The sequence below is a fragment of the Carettochelys insculpta genome, chromosome 1, assembly GCF_033958435.1.
Source record: "Carettochelys insculpta isolate YL-2023 chromosome 1, ASM3395843v1, whole genome shotgun sequence".
In the NCBI taxonomy this organism is placed as follows: Eukaryota; Metazoa; Chordata; order Testudines; family Carettochelyidae; genus Carettochelys; species Carettochelys insculpta.
This window is the reverse complement of record NC_134137.1, coordinates 248,268,417-248,289,712: the sequence shown is the minus strand read 5'-3', so window position 1 is coordinate 248,289,712 and position 21,296 is coordinate 248,268,417. Positions and strand designations below refer to the sequence as shown.

Genomic DNA, 21,296 nt, shown 5'->3' with positions numbered 1-21,296 from the left:
TGCACTTCCCTGGGTCCATCTTTGTCTTTCCTGTTACTCTGCTGGTGAGGTGTTTTGGGTTGTCACTGTTTTTAATAATTACCGTCTCTGTTTGTTAAGCACTGATTATATGATCAGAGCTATAGAAGACATAAATCATGACAGTCATTCCCTGAAAATGTAAGGTCTTGATCCTGGCTGTATACAGGCAGACCTCTGCTCCTATATGAAACAACATGGAAATTCTGTGTACAGTATATATCAACCTACAGTAACAATTGTTGGCCTAAAATTTTAGCTTTGCTTTTCAATTTATGTGGAAGTTTATATGTTATTTTACAAAAAGTAACACACACAGACCATGAGGGCCCCATTCTTCATTTTGCATTACCGTCAGCGCAGTCAGTTCTTTGGGCCTCAGTAGGGGCTTCTCAGAGAGCAAAGTGCTACTCAAAGACATCAATCTTGGCTTTAAGGAACTGTGACCTACAGTACAAATAATTATGTTTCTGTGAAAGCTGACATATGTTTGCACTGTTGTACTGCAAATATAATTCACCCATCCTCAATGTGTGCATTTTTTCTATGGCCTGCATTTCATTTATTTATCATATTTATTTATACCCAATACATTTTGGCCCTTTGTACAATATGTTAAAGCAATACGTATCTTGGCTGACCTGTGTGAATAGGAAAATGCTCCCACAAAATTAAACTCTAAAGTGTGCATAAGGTAAAGCACATGTATTGTGAGCTGATACATTGCCATTGCAGTTATCATACAGTTAAACATACATGCTTCTGTATATTGTAAGGAAATGTGTTAAGGATGTTTAATGAGTTGCAAATAAGGATAGTTCATGCAGCAGATTTTTGTTCTCAGCCTTCCATACCTAAATCATGAGAAGCTTCGCAAAAATGCATCAGATCATTTCTTGTCTTCAGTTTGAATCTGGAAATTGGGCACTCTACAATGCAGAGCCACACCTTACTGGATCTGATTTTACTTAGTATAATTAAGCCCCAAAATTTACCACAATTGTCCTGACAGTAGTGGGATTAGAATGTGCATATGCAGCAGCCGTCAGTAGATTTCTTATCTGCCAATGCATTAGCACAGTGAACCATATCTCCAAAAATGTGTTAATTAAATTTGTTGGACTTTTATAATCTGCAAAAATATGATTAGGAAAATCCATTTAAATATATTTTTATATGTGATAATATGCTTTTCTCAGTATAGGGTGCAATCTTATTTAAACAATGAACACAGGATAGGTATTCTTTTGAAATTGGAAATGCCTTTGTTATATTTGTAAATATCTGAAATGTGAACATAAAATTGAAACAATCCCTCTTCCGTAATACATTTATACAAATGCATCTATCCAGCCAATATTGAAAACACTCTGATGTGAACTCTCTAATTTCTTACACTTCCTATTAATTGCGTGAGTGTCTCGTGATAAGTGATGTCCACCACGGATATCCAAATACAGTGTCATCTTTAAGAAGAGTGAAAATTGTATTGGAATTGCAAAGTATATACTTGGTTATGTAATAAACTATTTTATAAACTTCTCATGATGCATTTTGCATAGGGTGGATCCTGTGCCCCATGATGCCCCTAAACCTCCAGGATATACCCGATTTGTCTGTATTTCTGACACTCACTCAAGAACTGATCCAATCCAAATGCCCTATGGAGATGTTTTAATACATGCTGGTGACTTCACTGAACTGGGACTTCCTAGCGAAGTTAAAAAATTCAATGAATGGTTAGGTAAGTCTCAGATTCCATGTCATTTTGGATGTAAATGTGATTTAATGAATGTATCAACTCCTTCTTCCTCCCAATACACATCGTGCCGTTGGGAATGATGAATATATGAATATTAATTTAGCTTTGTGCTTGAATGATAACAATTAGAATTTGGATTTTTAAAAATATTTGTGTACTTTTTAGCTGAACAAATGAGATGCATGAGACCATTTGCCCCTTCTGCCTTTTCACACTTAAGTGGAAGAAAATGTACAATAAGCAACTTTTGGTGTCAGCTGCAGTTTGATTCATGGGGAGTTTTATGATTTGAATACGAATTCTTACATACATTGTTATAGCTTTCCCTCCCCATAAAAAGTTGTGGTGAAAAAAGCATGCGTCTGTTTAACCCTGGAGGCTGATAGATTTTCTGTTTGAGGTTCAGTTGCGCTGCAGCAATGAATCCCAAACAAAGCAAAATGCCTGTCTGTGGTTACTGTCTTGGATGTGGCAGACCAGATGTAGGTGCCTTCTGTGGGCAACTGTTGGTATTGATAGCTGAAATTCTGTTCCACTGAGCAGGCAAGTGGTGATTTACATGCACTTCTATAGTGTTATGTATCTGTTTAAAAAAAAAAATTACAGTGGAGATTGGAAAGAGTATGCTGCTTCCAGATAAAAATCGCAGTCTGTGTTCCTGCTGTGCTGGTACCTCATTTAACATAAATGTAAATTCTTGTTTCTGATACTTTTGATACTTGTTTATCAGATATTTGTTGGTAGGGTTTACACACAAAAAAAACAAAACAAAAAAAAACAAAAAAACCCCTTCTGCATGAAGTACACATTTAAGGATCTGGGCTTTTTTTTCTCTAATTTACATGTTTCTGTGTTTTCTGTTGTCTTAGCTACGTGCTATGGCATTTCCCGGTGTGGAAATGGCTAGGAGGAGTACAAAGCTGAAAGTTAGAAGCATGGAGATAGAGATGCAATGAGAAAAATATCAGGTCTTTCAAGTTTAAAAAAATTACAAGTGTGCCTTTCCCTAATTTTGGCAGTCTCATGCCAGTAAATATTGTTTTCATTCTGGAAGCCCAATAATAGGCCCAGCATAAAATAAGAAAAAAATTACAATGTACTAAGGTGGAAACATACACACAAAAGCTTTGTAATTTTTAATCTTTCTGTGCCCAGGTGGTACAGGACAATAAGCCACTCTCTGACATCAGCAAGCAATGTTCATATCTGCTCTGAGTCTTTGCACTATCTTACAATAATGTACAGACATTAGGGCACAAAATCTATTCCAAGCACCATGGTAATCTGCTGTTCACAAAATCAATATTTACCCAATAGTGTGGAAGGGAAGCAATATTAAAGCATTGTTACTCAGCATGGAAAGGGGCTGATGTGTCTTGGTTGTCATTGAACTCTTATATACCTAACAGACTACCTGGCCTCCTCCATGCTATTGTCCCAACTGTGAACAGCAGAAGTCCTCAAGCTGAAATCCACTCAGTTATAGTTATGGATGAGGGAGGTGCTGGCAGGGCCGTTTTCATGCTGGGCTCATGAATAATTTTTTTTTTCCTCCATGTTCCAAAATACTCTGAGAATTTGTTGTCCCTTAAGGGTTCCTACCCAGCTGATTTCTCTGAATTGTTATTTGGGGAGGATGGAAGTGTGTGGGTCATGGGATTTCAGGCTGGAGAGGTTGTTTTTTTTTGTTTGAGGTTTTTGTAGGATTCGTAAGGAGTGGCACAGTTTTGTGGGGTCTGGAGGGAGATTGCTTTTCTTGTGATGGTTCTTCAGTAGTTGAAGGGACTAGTGCTGTTTTCTGGATTTATATTCTAAATCTCTGTCCAGGTGTCTAGAGGGTTTGAATAGGGGTCGGGGCATGAGATTTAGCCTAATTAATATACAAAATTCATCCATGTTCTTTGAAAACCTGCTGCACTTTGCCTTCCTTATTGACTCATAATGATCTAGAGCCATTAGAGCCTCCTCCTTCCCCAACCACCTCCTTCTCCACCTCTTCCCTCTTTGCCTAGGATTTTGATAATTTTTTTCTTTTTCATATATATACATATATACACACACACACACTCATCCCTAGTTTAATGAATACTTTACTTATGCGTAGTCACTAAAACAAGGAACATATACATCTACCTTTATTCACTATATGAATGAACTTCCCCTGCTTATATGTGCGGGGTCCCTGGCCCAGAAGCAGGGAGACCCGCTGCCCTGCAGCTGGCTTAGCTCCAGCCATGGGGTCCCTGGCTAGGGGCAGAGAGACCTGCATCTGGAGCCTTCTCCCTCCCTTCCCTCAGACATGCAGCTGTCTGACAGCCCTTTGGCCGGGGGAAGAGAGGGAGAAGGCTCTTAGCTTGCTTCCCTCCCCAGCAATGGCAGGAACATGAAACTGACCAGCCATGAGCTGGTCAGTTTCCTGTCCCTGCAAGCCATGGGAAGACTGGCACCAACCTGCCCCTGGTTCCCAGCTCCTGCCACTCTGAGAGCTAGGAAACTGACCAGTCCTGGTGGTTCCTGGCTCCACCCTCTTTGCAGGAAAATTTGAGTTATGCAGAGGTTGCAGGAACAACCCCCTGGGTAACTCCAGGGTTTACTGTATTAGACACCACACTCACCCCACAGACCTCACCCTCAGCCAGGTTTTAATTGTCCCCCACAGTCCCAAATTACCTCCAGCCTTAAACCTGCCCAGCAGCCACAAACCTCCTCCAGCCTTACAGCCCCCACAGCAGCCCCAAACTGTCCCAAGGCTTACACCCCCCACAGCAACCCCAAACCACCCCCATCATTAGACTCTCCCTGCAGCCTCAAACTTCCCCCTGTCTTAGAGCCCCTCGGCATCCCTCAACAGCCCCAGCCTTAAACACTCCTCCTCCTCCTCCTGCAGCCTCTTCACTGGTGCTGCTAGGCTGGGTGGCTCCCCCAGCCCTTCTGCTCCCAGGAATTAACTCAAATGTTGAGGTTTCAGCACCTAGGCACAAGGTAATTGCTATCTCTAGTGTTAGAGATAGCTGTCATCTCCAACAGTTACCACTATTGCTAGGTATCTGCCTGAGACAGCAATGTTAAGAAACTGCAAATGGCTTCTTTAACAGCCACATGCAGCTGGAAACTGCCCAGCTGGTGACCTTTAACAAACCTAATGGGACCCATGTTTGGGCCCTGACCCACAGGTTGGAAATCCCTGCTCTACATACATATACTACATCCTATTTCTGGTGCCAAACTATTCAAATGCATCAGAAAAGTACCTAAACTCAACTGGTTTATGTCAAGTTATGAGCCCTTGGAGGGAATTGGAGACTTTTACATGTATTTTAATGGGAATTTAGTGTTGCTGTTATGAGTTTTTGCCAACAAGCAGAAATTTGGGAATCAATTGTGCTCATATAGCAAGGGATAAGCATGTGTGTGCGTGTGTGTGTGTGTATATATACTGACACCATCTGGCAGGAACTTTTAGCCCCTCTTTTACATCCTTTCTTGCTGCCTTCCAGACTGCGTTCTGCCTTTCATTCTCCTCTCAGAACTCTGATCCTAGAACTCTCCCTTATCTTCATTTCTCTATTTTGTCTTGGTACCTTCAGGCATACCATGGCTTTCTCTATCCTCTGAAACCCTTCCCTTGCTCACCTGCCTTTCAAACTATCACCGAGCGTCTCATCTTCTTTTCATGTCCAGATTTCTTGTGAGCGATGCTGACTGCAACTCTTCCATTTCCTCTTCTCTCATACTCAATTGCCTCTCTGACATTCCAGTCTCTGCCTCCAACCTGCTCTCAACCTAATGGATCCATCTGAGGTTACTTGGACAAATTCTACCACTGCTTTTCCATTGTCCTCATTCGCCACATCAAATTCAGGCTCCCTGTCTTTGATGTCAAGTATATTTTATGTTAAAAGCACTGACTTCAATAGAATTTAAGCTAAGGCTTAAAGTTTAATATGCACTTAAGTGCTGTGCAAAATAGAGCAGAGCTAAGCCTTTTCTGTATTTCTTCAAGACTGTTTTTTTTTTTTCTGATATGCCCCCTTTTGTACAGTCACTTCTCTTATTTTCCCCTCTGTCCCACTTGCTTCCCTGAGCTCATTTTTCTTAAAACGCTGGTGAGCCCAAAGTGCACTTGGGATTTCAGAAGATTCTGAATATGGAACAGATGGTGTTGTGGGATCACAAGACCACTGAGTCTTTAGATACTACCGTAAGGAATGGGTTGGGAGAGAATATGAGTATATGCTAGATTTTCAATTTTCCTCACATACTGACGTCACACTAAGCACTGAAGATAACCCAGAGCTGCTGTTCTTAGGTATTCATCAATATATAATTCAGGATGGTTATGCTGGGTTTTATCCTTAAGTGCTGGGAACACTCTCTATGCTATGGCTGTCCCCTGCGCTCAGTCCTCTCACCATTTTATTAAAGTTTTTTGTCTGACACTAAAAATTCGTGGTGTGCTTTACAGAACAAACACAAAAACATTGTCTCTGCTGTAGTGCAGTCATCAAATTATGCATGCAGCTCTCCACCGCATCCATTCTTTAATGATGGCATTGGTAAAGGTCTGTGTAGTTCAGCAGCCTGTGTGGTTCGCTTTGCTCCAGCCTTCAGGAATGTTTCCAAATATTACATACTCCAAGTCCCTAGTGCACACCATGGCTCTGAATTACACAAGTGGAATTTGAGTTAAATACTCAGTCTGATGCACCAGATCTGCACCCCGTTGTAATCTTGTGCATAGACTTAGAAGATTACTTTATTATGCTGCACATTGTCTACTGTTCCTAGCTTCATTATTTTGGAATGGAATGTCCTCATCTGTGTCAAAGGGATTCTTCTTCTTTTGAGAAGTTCATGCCAAATGTGAAGTAAAACTGGCTGAGAGTTACAGTGCAAAAATGAAACACCTGGAACGTCCAGTTGGTGAAAACCCCTATTTTAGTGCTATTTTCAAATTATAAAAATGGACAAGCAGAATTTTATCAAGCTTCTCAACACAAATTCACTTCAGAGCTATGATTTACCACATGAAATTTCACCACAATGGATCAAAATCCCACAGCAAATTGAAGTCATTTGAAAATAGTTTTCGAATGAAGTGCCTTTGAACAGAATTATACCAATATTCTACATGGCTATAATTACACAGTGTTTGATTGTTATGGCATTGCTGCTTATATAAAAATCGCTAATTTTGATCAACGGTCAGTATCTCTGTTGTTTAAAGATACAAATCTTCATCAAAGAAAGCATTTCTAAACTGGAAACTTGTGCAGTGATGGTAGATATTTTCCATTTTGCTTTAATATGTATTATATATTGTAAAGTACAGTAATGTTCATATTTAAGACAGTTTAAAATGGTGGTAAAGAAGAAATTCATCCTTCTGAGCATCAAAAGAAATTAGAATTTACAAAGTGTAGTCTTGCCATTTTGACCATCAGTAATTATACTATTTTTATGTTAATGTAGAAACCCCTTGAAAGGGGTGTTTAAGTACTAATTATCTATTTACAAAAGAATGGCTTTGGAAATGCAGTGAGAAACACAGAGCTGTATAGGGATTTAGAACAGATGTCATTTTTAAAAGACTGGGCATACAAAAAAAAAAAGGGTTGGTTTTCATTGCACTTTTTCTTTAACGTACAGTGTCCCAAATCCTTGGCTACAGCTGAGGAGCACTTAATGTAGGTCAGGAGAGAAGGGTGCAGAGACAAATGTATAGTGCTCTCACAATTCTTGGCTGTCTATGCTGGGCCAGGTCTCTGGCCTAACATAAGGCAGCCTGAGGAATTCCATGTATTACAGCAGCTTTTAGTATCCTCAAGTGCAAATAAGGAAGCTGGGGATCACCAGCATGTAAGGAAACTGACCTGTGTCACCTTTCTTCTGGCCGTGCCTCCTGTGATGTATGTTCTGCTATTCTAGAGGATCTCCTCTGCTGCACCTAGTCATCCTCCCATGGCTATCAACACCAAATTTAGGGCCACTTTGTACCTTTGCAGTTTAAAATTCAGGACGTGTATTCTACAGCCATGGTATTGCTAAAGTCAAAATTCTGATTTCTCCTGTTGTAGGAACCTCAGAATGGCTCCTGTTTCTTTTCTCTCCTCATTCTTGTCTAAAACTTAGTTTTTATCGTTGCAAACACTGGGTCTGATCCAACTGGACTCCTTATACAACTGGACCCACAAGTTTTAACCCGGTGTTTAACTGTGTTGGATTCAGTGGAGATGTGCAAGAAGGCAGTTGTGTCTGGAGATAGAAAGGCAGGATTGAGAGGCCAGAGATCTAATTCTGATGTGTCTGTGGCTTCTAGCTAGAATGTTCACTAAGGGAGCTAGGCAGCCAAGCCCCATCCCATAGGAACTGGGCACCTAATTCCGTTAGACACCGTTAAAAACCACAGCCTCTGTCCTGTTTCACATGTCTAAAAGAGGGGTAATAATGCCCAGCCACATGCCAAACCGAGATAGTAATTAGTGACTATCGGTACATTCCTCTGAACATATATACCATAAAGCATAAAACACTATTATCAATGGTGTGCATGTACTGACATAATACTCACCTTTGTGTGTGTGTGTGTGTGTGTGTGTGTGTGTGTGTTTTTAAAAAGTTAAAGTAACTATGGAATGTTTTAATCCCTATTAAGAATTTTTAAGGATTTTTTCCAGAGGTAGAAATGGGAATAGAATTTCATGCAGTAGCTTAAATATAAAGAGAACACTCGTACATCTTAAAATTCATCCCGTGATGTAGAGGCTGAACTGTGCTGCACAAAGACTTCTATGCATTGCCTCTGCATAGGCAGAGGTGGTTTAAAGCAGGAACCAAGGATCTGCAAATGTCGGCTATAGAGTGGAATGGGGTCCATTTTCTTTTAGAAATAAATGTCCTCAATTACTATACATGTAACAGAGTATTTTAGACTATATGCTTGAAGATTAGCATATTTTTTCTAACATATGTTCTTAGTTTTATTTATCTAGAGCTATATATTTAAAGAATTCCCATTTTGTAAATGTAGCGGTGAAAAAGAGTGTATTTATTTTTTATTTTCATGTTTGATTTAATTGCTGGCTTTTATGTTGCAGAAAAGGCTAGATCTAACAGTTTACAAATGACTTAAGGAGGAGTGTTGATTTACAACATTATTCAAGATTATACACCATACAAAAAAGTATGTTAATGTAAATTTCTCAGACATCAGCCAACTGTTTAAACACAGAACTGTCAAAGAGATGCTAAAAAAGCAATCTGAGACTGTTATACAGTCTTTTTACTATATCACTCACTGCTGTATTCTAAAAGGTTGAAATGAGAGGGGGGAAGCATTAAGTGGGCATTTATATGATTGTCACTGCTTTTAGAGAATACTAAAAAATTCTGCTTAACACAATACTGAGAGACAAGCAAAGCACAGCTGCTGTTAGGACTTTGCATCTATCTTGTTGAAGTTGCATGGGGATTCAATTAAGTCTGTGTGTTTAGTTAAATGAAGTGCGTAAATGGTAAAGACTCCTAACTTTTTAGTACACGTGAAGTCTCTAATACAAAAACTGTGCATTTGCTTTTGGATTATTTGCAGTGTTTTATCTAATTTGAGAAGAAAAGAGCATTTCCATAGGATGATTCACCTTTAAACACATAGAAAGTTCCACTTACAGATAACTTTGAGACAGTGAAATAGAATGAAAGTGTCAGGGATTTTTAGTATTTTCCAATGTGCAGTCTGTCGTTCATGTGGCACTAAACCAGCACTTCAAGTTATTCTGTAAAAATTATTTCCTTATAAAAGGACTTGAATACGGGGACTTGCTGTAATAATTTGACAATTGTCACATAAATATTAGCTGTTCAGTTGATTTCCTTAATTAGTAAGCTACTGTAATTAAAGAATGTGTTAAATGTAAACTACTAAAATAAAGAGAAAGTTAAAAAAGATTAAGATGGTCAAAAGCAGCATTTTTCTTTTGTATAATAAAGATTTAAACCTTTATTAAGTGGTCAACTTTTGAAAGAACAACCCCATAATGTTTCAGAGAGTTAAGAACAACCTTAATTCCTGAGGTACTTGTAATTTTGAGGTTCTATTCTATTACAAAGACTATTCCAATTTGTTGCACTTAGTGAACAGAGAATCAGATACTTTTTGACACATCTTTGCCAAGACTGGGAAAAAAATGTGTATTTACGTGAGACAGTATATGAAGATCGTTTTGGGGGGTGAGGGAAGAGTAGGCAAGGTTTTTTCATTTACAAATGAATCAAAAATGATCACCAAGATTTTTAGGTAACAAGATCCCCATAGGCTAATAAATAGGAGGGTTTGTGGTAATATCTATTTATAAAACATTCTTCTGTTATAGCAACTGCTTGGCTTAGGTCCAGGCCAGTGTTCCTCTAACATATTTTTATTTGTAAGGGGGAGGAAAGAAATGAGGAAAAAGTGGAGGGAAAGACAGGAAGAGGAGAATAGGGAACCATTGAATTCCCATCTCCACCATCAACCAGTGGTGTTGCAAATGGCTGCGGGGGAAGGAAAGCAACGAGTCTCATCTCTCAGAACTGAAGCACTGAAAGCAGCCTGAAAGCAAAGGGGAGATAGCTCAGCAATTTGAGCGTTGGCCTACTAAGCCCAGGGTTGTGAGCTCAGTCCTTGAGGAGGCCATTTAGGGATCAGGGCAAATAGATGTTAGGAATGGTGCCTGGTCCTGCCAAGAGGGCAGGGGACTGGACTAGATAATCTGCTGAGGTCTCTTCCAGCTCTGTGAGATGTGTACCTCCGTAGGAAAAAGAAGGTGCTACAGAGCCACGTAGCTGGAATTAGCATGGTTTGAAAGGCACATTTTTCATGACATTTCAAAATGTGTTTTCATTCCATATTGGATTAAAACTAAATATCATGGGTATTTGTAATGAATAGAAGAGTCTGATTTTTTTTTTGTTAAAAGTTAATTTTGGAAAAAAGCAATTAAAATGTAATTAAAATTAGATTTTTTTCTAAAAATTTTCACCCTAGGAAATTTGTCAAAACGTTGTATGATTTCACACAAAAATGGTAAGTTGAAACAGTATTTTCACATGGAAAACCATTTTGATAAAGGCCATGTCTCTACATACAGTGCTGTACAGTTTGAACCCCTCTAATCTGGAACTCTCTCGTCTGGCAACACCCATAATCCAGCACGATTTTAGTTAGGTGGACAACCACTTGTAATGGGTGTGGCCGAGTTTTGCGTAGTCCTATAAAGTTTGTTTATAGCCACCAGTCCTGGCTGTCACTGTATGGTGATGTTGTTTAGCTATAAATTTACCTGAAATGTCTTGTAAGCCCAGGAAGCAGTGGAAGTGTTGGTAATACTGTTAGAAGATGTTGACCTCCCATCATCTGGCAAATCCGCTTGTCCAGCACTGGTCAGGCCTGAGGGTGCCAGGTGAGAGAGAGGCTCAACCGGTCGTGACACAGCTGAACCAGTATATCTGCACTGCTGCTGCGCAGTGTAGTGAAGACACTTTATGCCAATGGGAAAGCCCTTCCCACTAGCATAAAAAAATAAACGTCTGTGAGCGGCAGAAGCTGGATTGCAGGAGAAGGTCTTGTGCTGACATAGCACTGTGTGCACAAGCACTTATCTTGGCAGAAGTAATGTCGCTCAGCAGGGTGGTTTATTCACACCCTGAGCAACACAATCTATGCCAACATAGGCTGAGGTGCAGACATAGCTGCACAGTATATTTTCCCTGCATAGTATATTTTGTCTTCCAGCAGGGGGCAACTTCACAAATCCACCTTAGGGGAAGTCTGAAAGTCTTACAGACTACAATAAGCAGTCATGAAAGTATATAATTTCCTACAGTTCCAGACTTCCTTCTTTCCCTTTAGCATTAAATAAATCTGTAAGTCACACCGAACATGTTGTGTATGTTATATTATAGCATCCCTGAATGGTGTATCTGTTTCTTATGTGCTCTCATGTGCCTTATATTCTGAATGGGAGCTATATTTTGTACTGAATCCATATGCAGAATTCCCATGAGAGCAGTATAAGGTCTCAAATTTGTTTGCACACACACAGCTACCTCCCTTCCATTCCAGGTCAGCTGCACCCCTGTTAACTGAGCCAAACACTAACACCAACATGTTTAAAAGCATCCAGATATAAAAGAATCCTTTACTGTACTAAGCAGAATTTGTAATTTCTTCCTGTTAAATTGATTCTCTGCAGTGGAGTTGTTCTGTTAAAGGGACCATACATTCAATGACAATAACAATCTTTTTCTTAAATGTTGCATTTCTGATTATTACATAAACTCATTCATATCTGTTTTTGCTGAAAATAGAAGAAAGGCAGTGTAATAGCTTAATGAACCAGGTTCTGACCTATCATGGGAGGAAAAACCAGATGTAGCTCTTGAAATCCCTTCCACCCCAACATTGCTGTCATTCATCAAAGCTTTTAAAAATTCATGCGAAATTTTCAATTAATTTAAGGTAAAGATTGACAAAAGATCTGTTGGCCAAATGAGAATTAGTATTCTTACCTTTAAATCAGAACTTTTCTAATTATCACCATTTCATTTTTAAAGATTCTTTTTCTTGTTTTTCAGATGACCCTCATATATAAAATAGCAGCAATCAAGGAAAATAACCCTGTAACAAGAATCCAGCCAACCATTTTAGGGGCTTGCTTCAGGGCATTCTAAGTACTAAACAAGAAAGTAGCTGATTTAACATAATGTTTAATGTGCAAATATGTTGTGCATTAGTGATCTTTGATGCAGTATAGCACATTAAGGCAGCATTCCATACCTCACAGGGCTGAGCTCACACTGTCTGATTCTGTTCCTGCTAAAAGCAATGGGACTTTTGCCATTGACTTCAAAGATAGAACTGCATCAGGCCCACAGGGCAAAGAAATCTGTACAGTGCTCAGAAAATAGAGAGCATAATGCTGTAAGAAAAATCTCTTTATCTGCCTTAAACTGAGCACTGTTGTGCGTGAGAATGATAAGATCAAGGCAGAAAGGAAACATAGGAATAAGAGTACCAGATTCTGCAGCACTAAGAATGATCCGGTGCTTCTGTCTGTTGCAGACAATATCCTCACTCCTATGGATTCAACCCTAATCAATCAGATATAAATGAAGACCCCGATTTTTTTCAAAGACACATGCACTTAAATTTACACCCTACAAGTAATTGACACAATAGGTTAAATACACTGATAAATCTTTGCAAGATTTGGGTTTAAAGATTTTTGTAGAAGGCAACAAAAATGTGAAAAATCATCTATTTTGTTGTTTTCCAAGCAAGTGAAAAGAAGGTTTGAAGGGTGAGGGCTTAGATAAGCAGGGAAATAGGTTTAGCAAGTCCCAGCTTGGTATGGAATGAAAGTAAGAAAGCTGAGCTGCAAACTCATCAAAAACAGAGCTGTTAATTGAAAAGCTGACAGACCTGTAACTACAGCAGAGATTCTGGCCGCCAATATAATAAATGTTACTGTACGTTTAGAGTAATTTGCTAATTTGCCTAAGTAACACCCACAGACAGCAACATGACATAAATACATTAGCGAAAGCACCAACTATAACCAGCTCATACAGGTTCTTGGCTAGTAGATGGATGGATCAGATGAGCTGGAAAAGAGTTAGAAAACAGAATAGAAATGGAATTGTTAATAATACCATGGCATGCAATTTTGTTCAATATTTGTCACAGGCAATGGTATTGCTGTATCATACTTGGGAATGCCAAGACATATTATAATACTTATGTTACATTCTGTGTGTGTGTGTGTGTGTGTGTGTGTGACATTCTCAGTCTCTGTGTGTGTGTGTGCGTGTGAGTGTGAGAGATATATGGACATGTGTTAGACGTTCTGCAGAATGCTAAGTGCTTCAGAATTGGGAATAAAAATATTTGAATTTCAAAAATACTTAAATAACTAATTAATTCTCCAGCATTCATCATCTAAATGTACCAGAAAATCATAAATCAGAAAAATATTTATGCCATGCAGAATTCCACTTATGTTCCACAGGAAATAATTCAATATTAACATAATATTGGCAGAAAAAGAGAGTACAAACCTTAAATCTTTAATGTTAGCTCAGCATTCCAAAGTGTACCAAAACACAGCATCATGGTATCCTCATTTTAATTTTGCCCAAAGAAACAGAAGTGCCACTCCGTGTAAATGCTGATTTTTCTATTTTAAAAAATCTTAGTCTTAGGAGAACGTATGAAGTTTAAGCAGGATTAAAAATACACCTGATGTGCAAGTGGAAAGAAAAGTCATTTAATCAAAGAGTGCTTTTTGTGATCATGAGCTTTCTCTTTAGTGTCAAAAGAAAAATCGTAATGGCTGTTGGCTCAGAGCAAAGGTTCAGTAAGAGCAGGCCATCGTTATGATGTGTAGCTGTGTTGGCTATGGCTGTTTGAAGACAGTGAGTCTCCTCTGTGTTTTCACTGCTGTTTCCTGGACTGAGGGGCTGATTGTGCTCCCAGTACTGTTGTTATGGAGTGCTATGCTGCAGAACTGGTACAGCTGCGCTGTGTAGTGTTGAAGAGTCGGTGCAGAACGTGCTCCTGCCAGGAGCACCATGAAACCTAGTTCTATGGGACACACAATATATCGCTGTGCAGTAAGGATATAGGGTGACGGATCTGATATTGGTCATCAGGAAGTGCACGATTTTAGGTCATTTCCCTCCTCTGCCCCACCCTCCACTGATGTGGATCAAAGGCTGGTATTCCAGCCATGGAGTAGTTTCACTATCAGCCCAGGACCTTTAAGGAAAGAATCTTTCTATTCTCTAAGGTGGTGATTTGTGTTCGGGAGTGGATTTGTGATTAAGTGCTGATTTCAACCAGTGCATCCATACGTCAATGCCTGTATGGATAGGGCAAATCTACAGGCTATGTTCTACTGGTACTATCCTATTTATTTTGCTTATGGAGTGCTTAGTGTAGCATTTTTTCTAGAGCTTCTGTGATTTGGCAGCATCCTTGTATTGCTGGCCAGCAACACTGACATCTGACCCTGCAGAAATGATGCATAACTCAAGGAGGGGAAAACTTGTGCTTCACCACTCCCCACCCCCTGAATTTCTGCCAGGGATGAAATCAGCCTGAATGCTGCTGAGAGGAACATGTCTTAGAGAGGCACTGGAATGGCATGTAGTGCTCCAACTGGGCCCTACTAAAAGGTGTCCAGGACAAGGAAGAGAAATAGGGCTGGAAGTATAGCCCCACCAGAGGGTGCTGTGGGAAAGCCCTCTGAGTCCTGTTCTGTCATTACTCACAACCATAGTTACCTGGTTGGTGCTAGGTATCTAGAGCCCACTCTGGCCCATGCCATATTCACTGTGGGAGGCATAAGCCAGGAAGGAAGTCTCTGGAGTGTGTGAGGATCGGAGGGGAGTGGGAAAGGGCCTGGAGGAACTGTGTGGGACAGTCAGGTGTTACCGCCAAGTCTTCAAATTGTGACACCTCCCCCCAGTTGCCATCAAAAGGCATGAGTCATCTATACAACTCTGATAACTTTTCACCTCAGTCCTCCTCATTTTGCATGTATAAAGTGCAACCTTGTGGTGTGTTGTGGAGAGTTGATGCTGTAGTTCATGGATCTCAACTACAAGACTCCCCTGGTTATCTATTACATATTCTAATACCAAGAAAGCATTTCAGATCTTATTATTCTATGCTGATAAATGGTTATGGGTCTTGACATGAATTGTATATGGCCTAAATTGGTTTGTAGGAGTTGACTGTGAAACTTCTAGACAAGTGGTATTGGGGTGTGTCTGACCATTTGGAATCTCAGGGATTAAGATGTTTGCAAACTTACTTTTCTGGAGGACTCTTCTGTTCCTCTGCTGGGTTAATTTCCACTGTCTGTGCCTTAAGAGTTACTATTTTCTTACTGCCCTGTGGCATACTCTCTTGGAGAGAAAATGTGGTAAGTCTGCAGTGTGTGGATGTTTGTTGTTATCTCTACCCATGAAACATTAGACTAGGGTGGTTTGCTTTTATGACAGCTGTTGGACTTACCATTCTGGGCTTTGGTAAGCCATACCTCTTTTCCCCATTTCCAAACAATCTGTATACAATCACCAGCTTTCTCTAATTACTATTTCACTAGCTGTAAATCCTATGTGGGTGCATTTCATTTCTCAGTCCTGACCATAGCGCATTTTATGCCACTTTATGTGCCTAAGATGTATATTATCATCACTTATTCTTGCTCAGAATTGGGCTCAAAGTTATCAGTAAAGTTTTATATAATGTTACCTTGTCATTTTTTTAATTAAAAGCCACTAGGTTTATGTGAGTTTAGTTAACTACAGTGCACAGTTATCTACCATGCATTTTCCTTGAAGTCATTCTTTTCTTCCTGCAAACCACCTTTGCTAGTAGAAAAGCAATGGTAGGTCCTGCACACATTCTTGCTTGGAGCAGACCTGTTCAGAGTGTTTTCATCGGTTTTTATCTTTTTTGTCTCCTCTCTGTCCTCTGCAAGCCGGTTCAGAAAGTGTGTTTTAAGATTCAGAGAGGTAGCTGTGTTAGTCTGTGTCTTCAAAAATGAGAAAAAGTCCTGTGGCACCTTATAGAGTAACAGATATTTTGGAGCACAAGCTTTCGTGGGCAAAGACCCATCTTATGCTTCAAAATATCTGTTAGTCTATACGGTGCAACAGGACAACTTCTTGTTTTTGTGTTAATATTCTTTCAAGTATGCTTGAGTCTGGTGATCCCTGCTTTCAAATCCAGGGTCCTGCTGATAACCGCAAGTGGACTCAGATGGGGATTTTTTTATTTTTGTAGTGCTGCTTTTAGAGAATATTTGTGTGAGAGAGAGTTTGTCAGCAGAGGAATCATGGGACGCTCTTCACTGCTTCAATGGCTAACTTGTTAGCATTCCTCATTGCAAGAGTTCACACAATTTTGCTAGCAGGCCAAACTTTTCTAGGATACACTGATCATAGAGTTTTGAAATTTTACTATCGCAGCTTTGAGGGCAAGCGTCCATCACAATGTAACTCCTTTCCCAAAACCTGGATGCAAGTTTGAAACTGGGTAGGGCTAAAAGGTATTGGGGCAGGTAAATTAGGGACTTATAGAAACGATCCCAGTAGGTACTCCTGAGCCCTATCGTGACTGAAGGTTTGGTTTCTGGATTGTTTCAAAGGTGGTCTGTTACTCTGGCACAAGCTTTGGACTTGTAGTGCCTCATTACCATGATATTTGAGAGCTAGCAGGTTGCAGGACATTTAGAGGTAGTGTTTATTTCAATAAGTGTTACGGTTAGTGGCTTTAAAACCCAAACAATTTTCTGAGAATTTTTTGTCATCATGACAAGTGGCAGCTGTAACCACTGGTAAGTAAATACCATAGAGAGGTGTGCATATTTAAAAAAAAATAGTTAGGGCAGAGTCGTCATACTGCTTCCATGTATATTGTGTCAAATTCTGCTATTGGGAAGGTGCATTTTATTCCCATTGAAGTCAGTGGTAGTTATGTTCAGACATCTCAGAACAGAATTTGGTTGTTTGGAATGTGTAAGAATGTGTGGTACTGTTGTGTGTTTCTTGTTTGTTTCTTTTATTCAGTTTTCAGAAACTGAAAAGATAACTGAGGTTTGTTGTTGTTTTTCACTATTTCAGGTAGCCTGCCATACGAATACAAGATTGTGATAGCAGGAAATCATGAACTGACCTTTGACCAAGAGTTTATGGCAGACTTAATCAAACAGGACTTTTACTATTTCCCTTCTGTGTCTAAGCTGAAACCAGAGAGCTATGAAAATGTGCAGTCTCTTCTAACAAATTGCATCTATCTTCAAGACTCTGAAGTGACGGTGAGGGGCTTCAGAATATATGGGTCTCCTTGGTAAGCAGCTCTTTAATATAAATAAATAAAATTATAGTGTTGGGTACTAGCACACCCACCAGTTGATGCCCTGCAGTCATATTTGGATTAGTGTGAGAATAAAAAACTAGTATTTTTTATAAAATTATTATTTTTATTTTTTTATAAAAAGTTTTATAACTTTTATTTTTTGTAGCTCATCTTTCTGATGGCAAAATATCTGAGTATAAGAGTATGAATCATTAAATAAATGAAACAAACATAAGATAGGCTACATCTACACTACAGCAATCTGTCGATAGAGGTTACTGTCAGAAGATATCTTCCGACAAAACCGCTGATGACAGATTGCGTCTACATATAAAAACAGCTCAAAAGAACTACCTGCTCTGTTGACAGAGAGTGTCCAGAGTGCCCATCCCTCTCTCAACAGAACGGCTGACATGAAGCTCTGCAAACAAGACTGCCTGGTGAACCAGCTGCCCTCTCCATCAACAGAGGGTCTCCCAGAGCAGTATACTATAGTTTCATTGACCGATTCTGTCAACAGAGGCATTCTGCCTCACATGGGAGTGATAGAAATCTCCCGAGAAACTGCTGCATTCTGTTGACAGTTTCTCCACAGAATGCATTTGAAGTGTAGATGATCCATGAGTTTTGTCAACAAGTCATCGGTTTTGTCGCAAGAACTCTATAGTGTAGACACAGCTATAATGTGTTCTTAAGGGTGAGCTATTTAAGTATTCCATGTTACTAATTTGTTATATGAAGAAGATGTGCAATTTATCAAGTTTACATTATTACTGTTTAATCTGAGTGGATTGTAAGTATTTCTTGAGTTTGTCCTTTGATATTAAGTGCTCGCTATTTTAGATATATTAGCCCTTCAGTGAAAATATATTTCTCTGTCTTTCTTTAGTGTGACCTGTTATCCCTCACAATTTTATTGTCTTTTATATATTATTAATACAGGGGACAGGGGAGCAAAGCCCACAGGTAAGTGGAGAACATGGAAACCTGGGAGATGGGTCGGAAGTAGGAGGGAGCATGGGTACCAATGTCAGAGTAAAAAGAGGGCCAGGAAAAAACTGGGGGGGAAAGTTCAAATCAATATCTAAGATGCCTATATACCAATGCAAGAAGTATGGGTAATAAGCAGGAAGAACTGGAAGTGCTAATAAATAAATACAACTATGATATCATTGGCATCACAGAAACTTGGTGGGATAATACACATGATTGGAATGTTGGTATTGAAGGCTACAGCCTGGTTAGGAAAGATAGACAGGGAAAAAAGGGGGGAGGTGTTGCCTTATATATAAAAAATGTACACACTTGGACTGAGGTGGAGATGGACATAGGAGATGGACGTGTTGAGAGTCTGTGGGTTAGTTTAAGAGGGGTAAAAAACAAGGGTGATGTCCTGTTAGGAGTCTACTACAGGCCACCTAACCAGGTGGAAGAGGTAGATGATGCTTTTCTTAAACAACTAACAAAATCATCCAGAGCCCAGGATTTGGTGGTGATGGGGGACTTTAACTATCCAGATATATGCTGGGACACTAATACAGTGGGGCACACACTATCCGATAAGTTCTTAGACTGCATTGGAGACAATTTTTTTTTCCAAAAAGTTGAAAAAGCCACCAGGGGAGAAACTGTTCTGGATTTGATTTTAACAAATAAGGAGGACTTGGTCAAGAATTTGAATGTGGGAGGCTGCTTGGGTGAAAGTGATCATGAAATCATAGAATTCACAATTCTAAGGACTGGTAGGAGGGAAAAGAGCAAAATAGAGATGATGGATTTCAGGAAGGCAGATTTTGGTAAACTCAGAGAGCTGGTAGTTGAGATCCCATGGGAGGAAAAACTGAGGGGAAAAAACAACTGAGGAGAGTTGGCAGTTTTTCAGAGAGACATTATTAAGGGCCCAAAAACAAGCTATTCCCCTATGTAGGAAAGATAGTAAATATGGGCAAAGACCGCCTTGGCTTAACAAGGAGATCCTGCATGATCTCAAACTAAAAAAGCAATCCTATAAAAAATGGAAACTAGGACAAATTACAAAGAATGAACATAGGCAAATACAGGAATGCAGGAGTAAAATTAGGCTAAGGCACAAAATGAGCTCCAACTAGCTACAGGCATAAAGGGTAACAAGAAGGCCTTTTACAAATATATGAGAAACAAGAGGAAGACCAAGGACAGGGTAGGGCCATTGCTCAGTGAGGAGGGAGAAACAGTAACGGGGAACTTGGAAATGGCAGAGATGCTTAATGACTTCTTTGTTTCGGTCTTCACAGAGAAGTCTGAAGGAATGCCTGACATAGTGAATGCTGGTGGAAAAGGGGTAGAGTTAGTTTTTGAAATAAAAAAAGAACAAGTTAAAAACCATTTGGAAAAATTAGATGTCTGCAAGTCACCAGGGCCTGATGAAATGCATCCTAGAATCCTCAAGGAGCTGATAGAAGAGGTAGAGGAGCCGTTAGCTCTCATTTTTGGAAAGTCATGGGAGACAGGAGAGATTCCAGAAGACTGGAAGAGGGCAAATATAGTGCCCATCTACAAAAAGGGGAATAAGAACAACCCAGGAAATTACAGGCCAGTCAGCTTAACTTCTGTGCTAGGAAAGGTAATGGAGCAGGTAGTTGAGGAAGTCATCTGCAAGCACTTGGAAGGTAGTAAAGTGATAGGGAACAGCCAGCATGGTTTTATAAAAAACAAATCATGTCAAACCAACCTGATAGCTTTTTTGACACGATAACGAGACTCGTAGATAAGGGAGAAGCAGTGGATGTGGTATACCTAGACTTTAGTAAAGCATTTGATACGGTCTCGCATAATATTCTTATTGACAAACTAGGCAAGTCCAACTTAAATGGGACTACAATAAGGTGGGTGCATAACTGGCTGGCTAATCGTACCCAGAGACTAGTTGTTAATGGTGCTCAATCCTGCTGGAAAAGCATAACAAGTGGGGTTCCACAGGGGTCTGTTTTGGGACCAGTTCTGTTCAATATCTTCATTAATGATTTGGATATTGGCATAGAAGGTACGCTTATTAAGTTTGCAGATGATACCAAGCTGGGAGGGGTTGCAACTACCTTGGAGGATAGGGTCATAATTCAGAATGATCTAGATAAATTGGAGAAATGGTCTGAAGTAAATAGGATGAAGTTTAATAAAGATAAATGTAAGGTGCTGCACTTAGGAAGGAATAATCTGTTTCACACATACAGAATGGGAAAAGACTGTCTAGGAAGGAGTACAGCAGAAAGGGATCTAGCGGTTCTAGTAGATCACAAGTTAAATATGAGTCAACAGTGTGATGCTGTTGCAAAAAAAAGCAAACATGATTCTGGGATGCATTAGCAGGTGTGTTGTGAACAAGACACGAGAAGTCATTCTTTCGCTCTACTTTGCGCTGGTTAGGCCTCATCTGGAATATTGTGTCCAGTTCTGGGCACCCCAATTCAAGAAAGATGTGGAGAAATTAGAGAAGGTCCAGAGAAGAGCAACTAGAATGGTAAAAGGTCTGGAGAACATGACTTATGAAGAAAGGCTGAAAGAATTGGGCTTGTTTAGCTTGGAAAAAAGAAGATTGAGGGGGGACATGATAGCGGTTTTCAGATATCTTAA

The 21,296-nt window shown here is 39.7% G+C and overlaps 1 protein-coding gene across 1 annotated transcript in view; it reads left to right on the top strand.

Moving 5' to 3' along the window:
* MPPED1 (metallophosphoesterase domain containing 1) overlaps positions 1-21,296 on the top strand; it is a 76,165-nt gene that overhangs the window by 3,370 nt on the left and 51,499 nt on the right. Inside the window, exons 2-3 of the mRNA XM_074983708.1 lie at positions 1,581-1,762; positions 17,453-17,678. Of these exons, the coding sequence (XP_074839809.1) occupies positions 1,581-1,762; positions 17,453-17,678 (408 nt within the window). The remainder of the gene's footprint in view (positions 1-1,580; positions 1,763-17,452; positions 17,679-21,296) is intronic.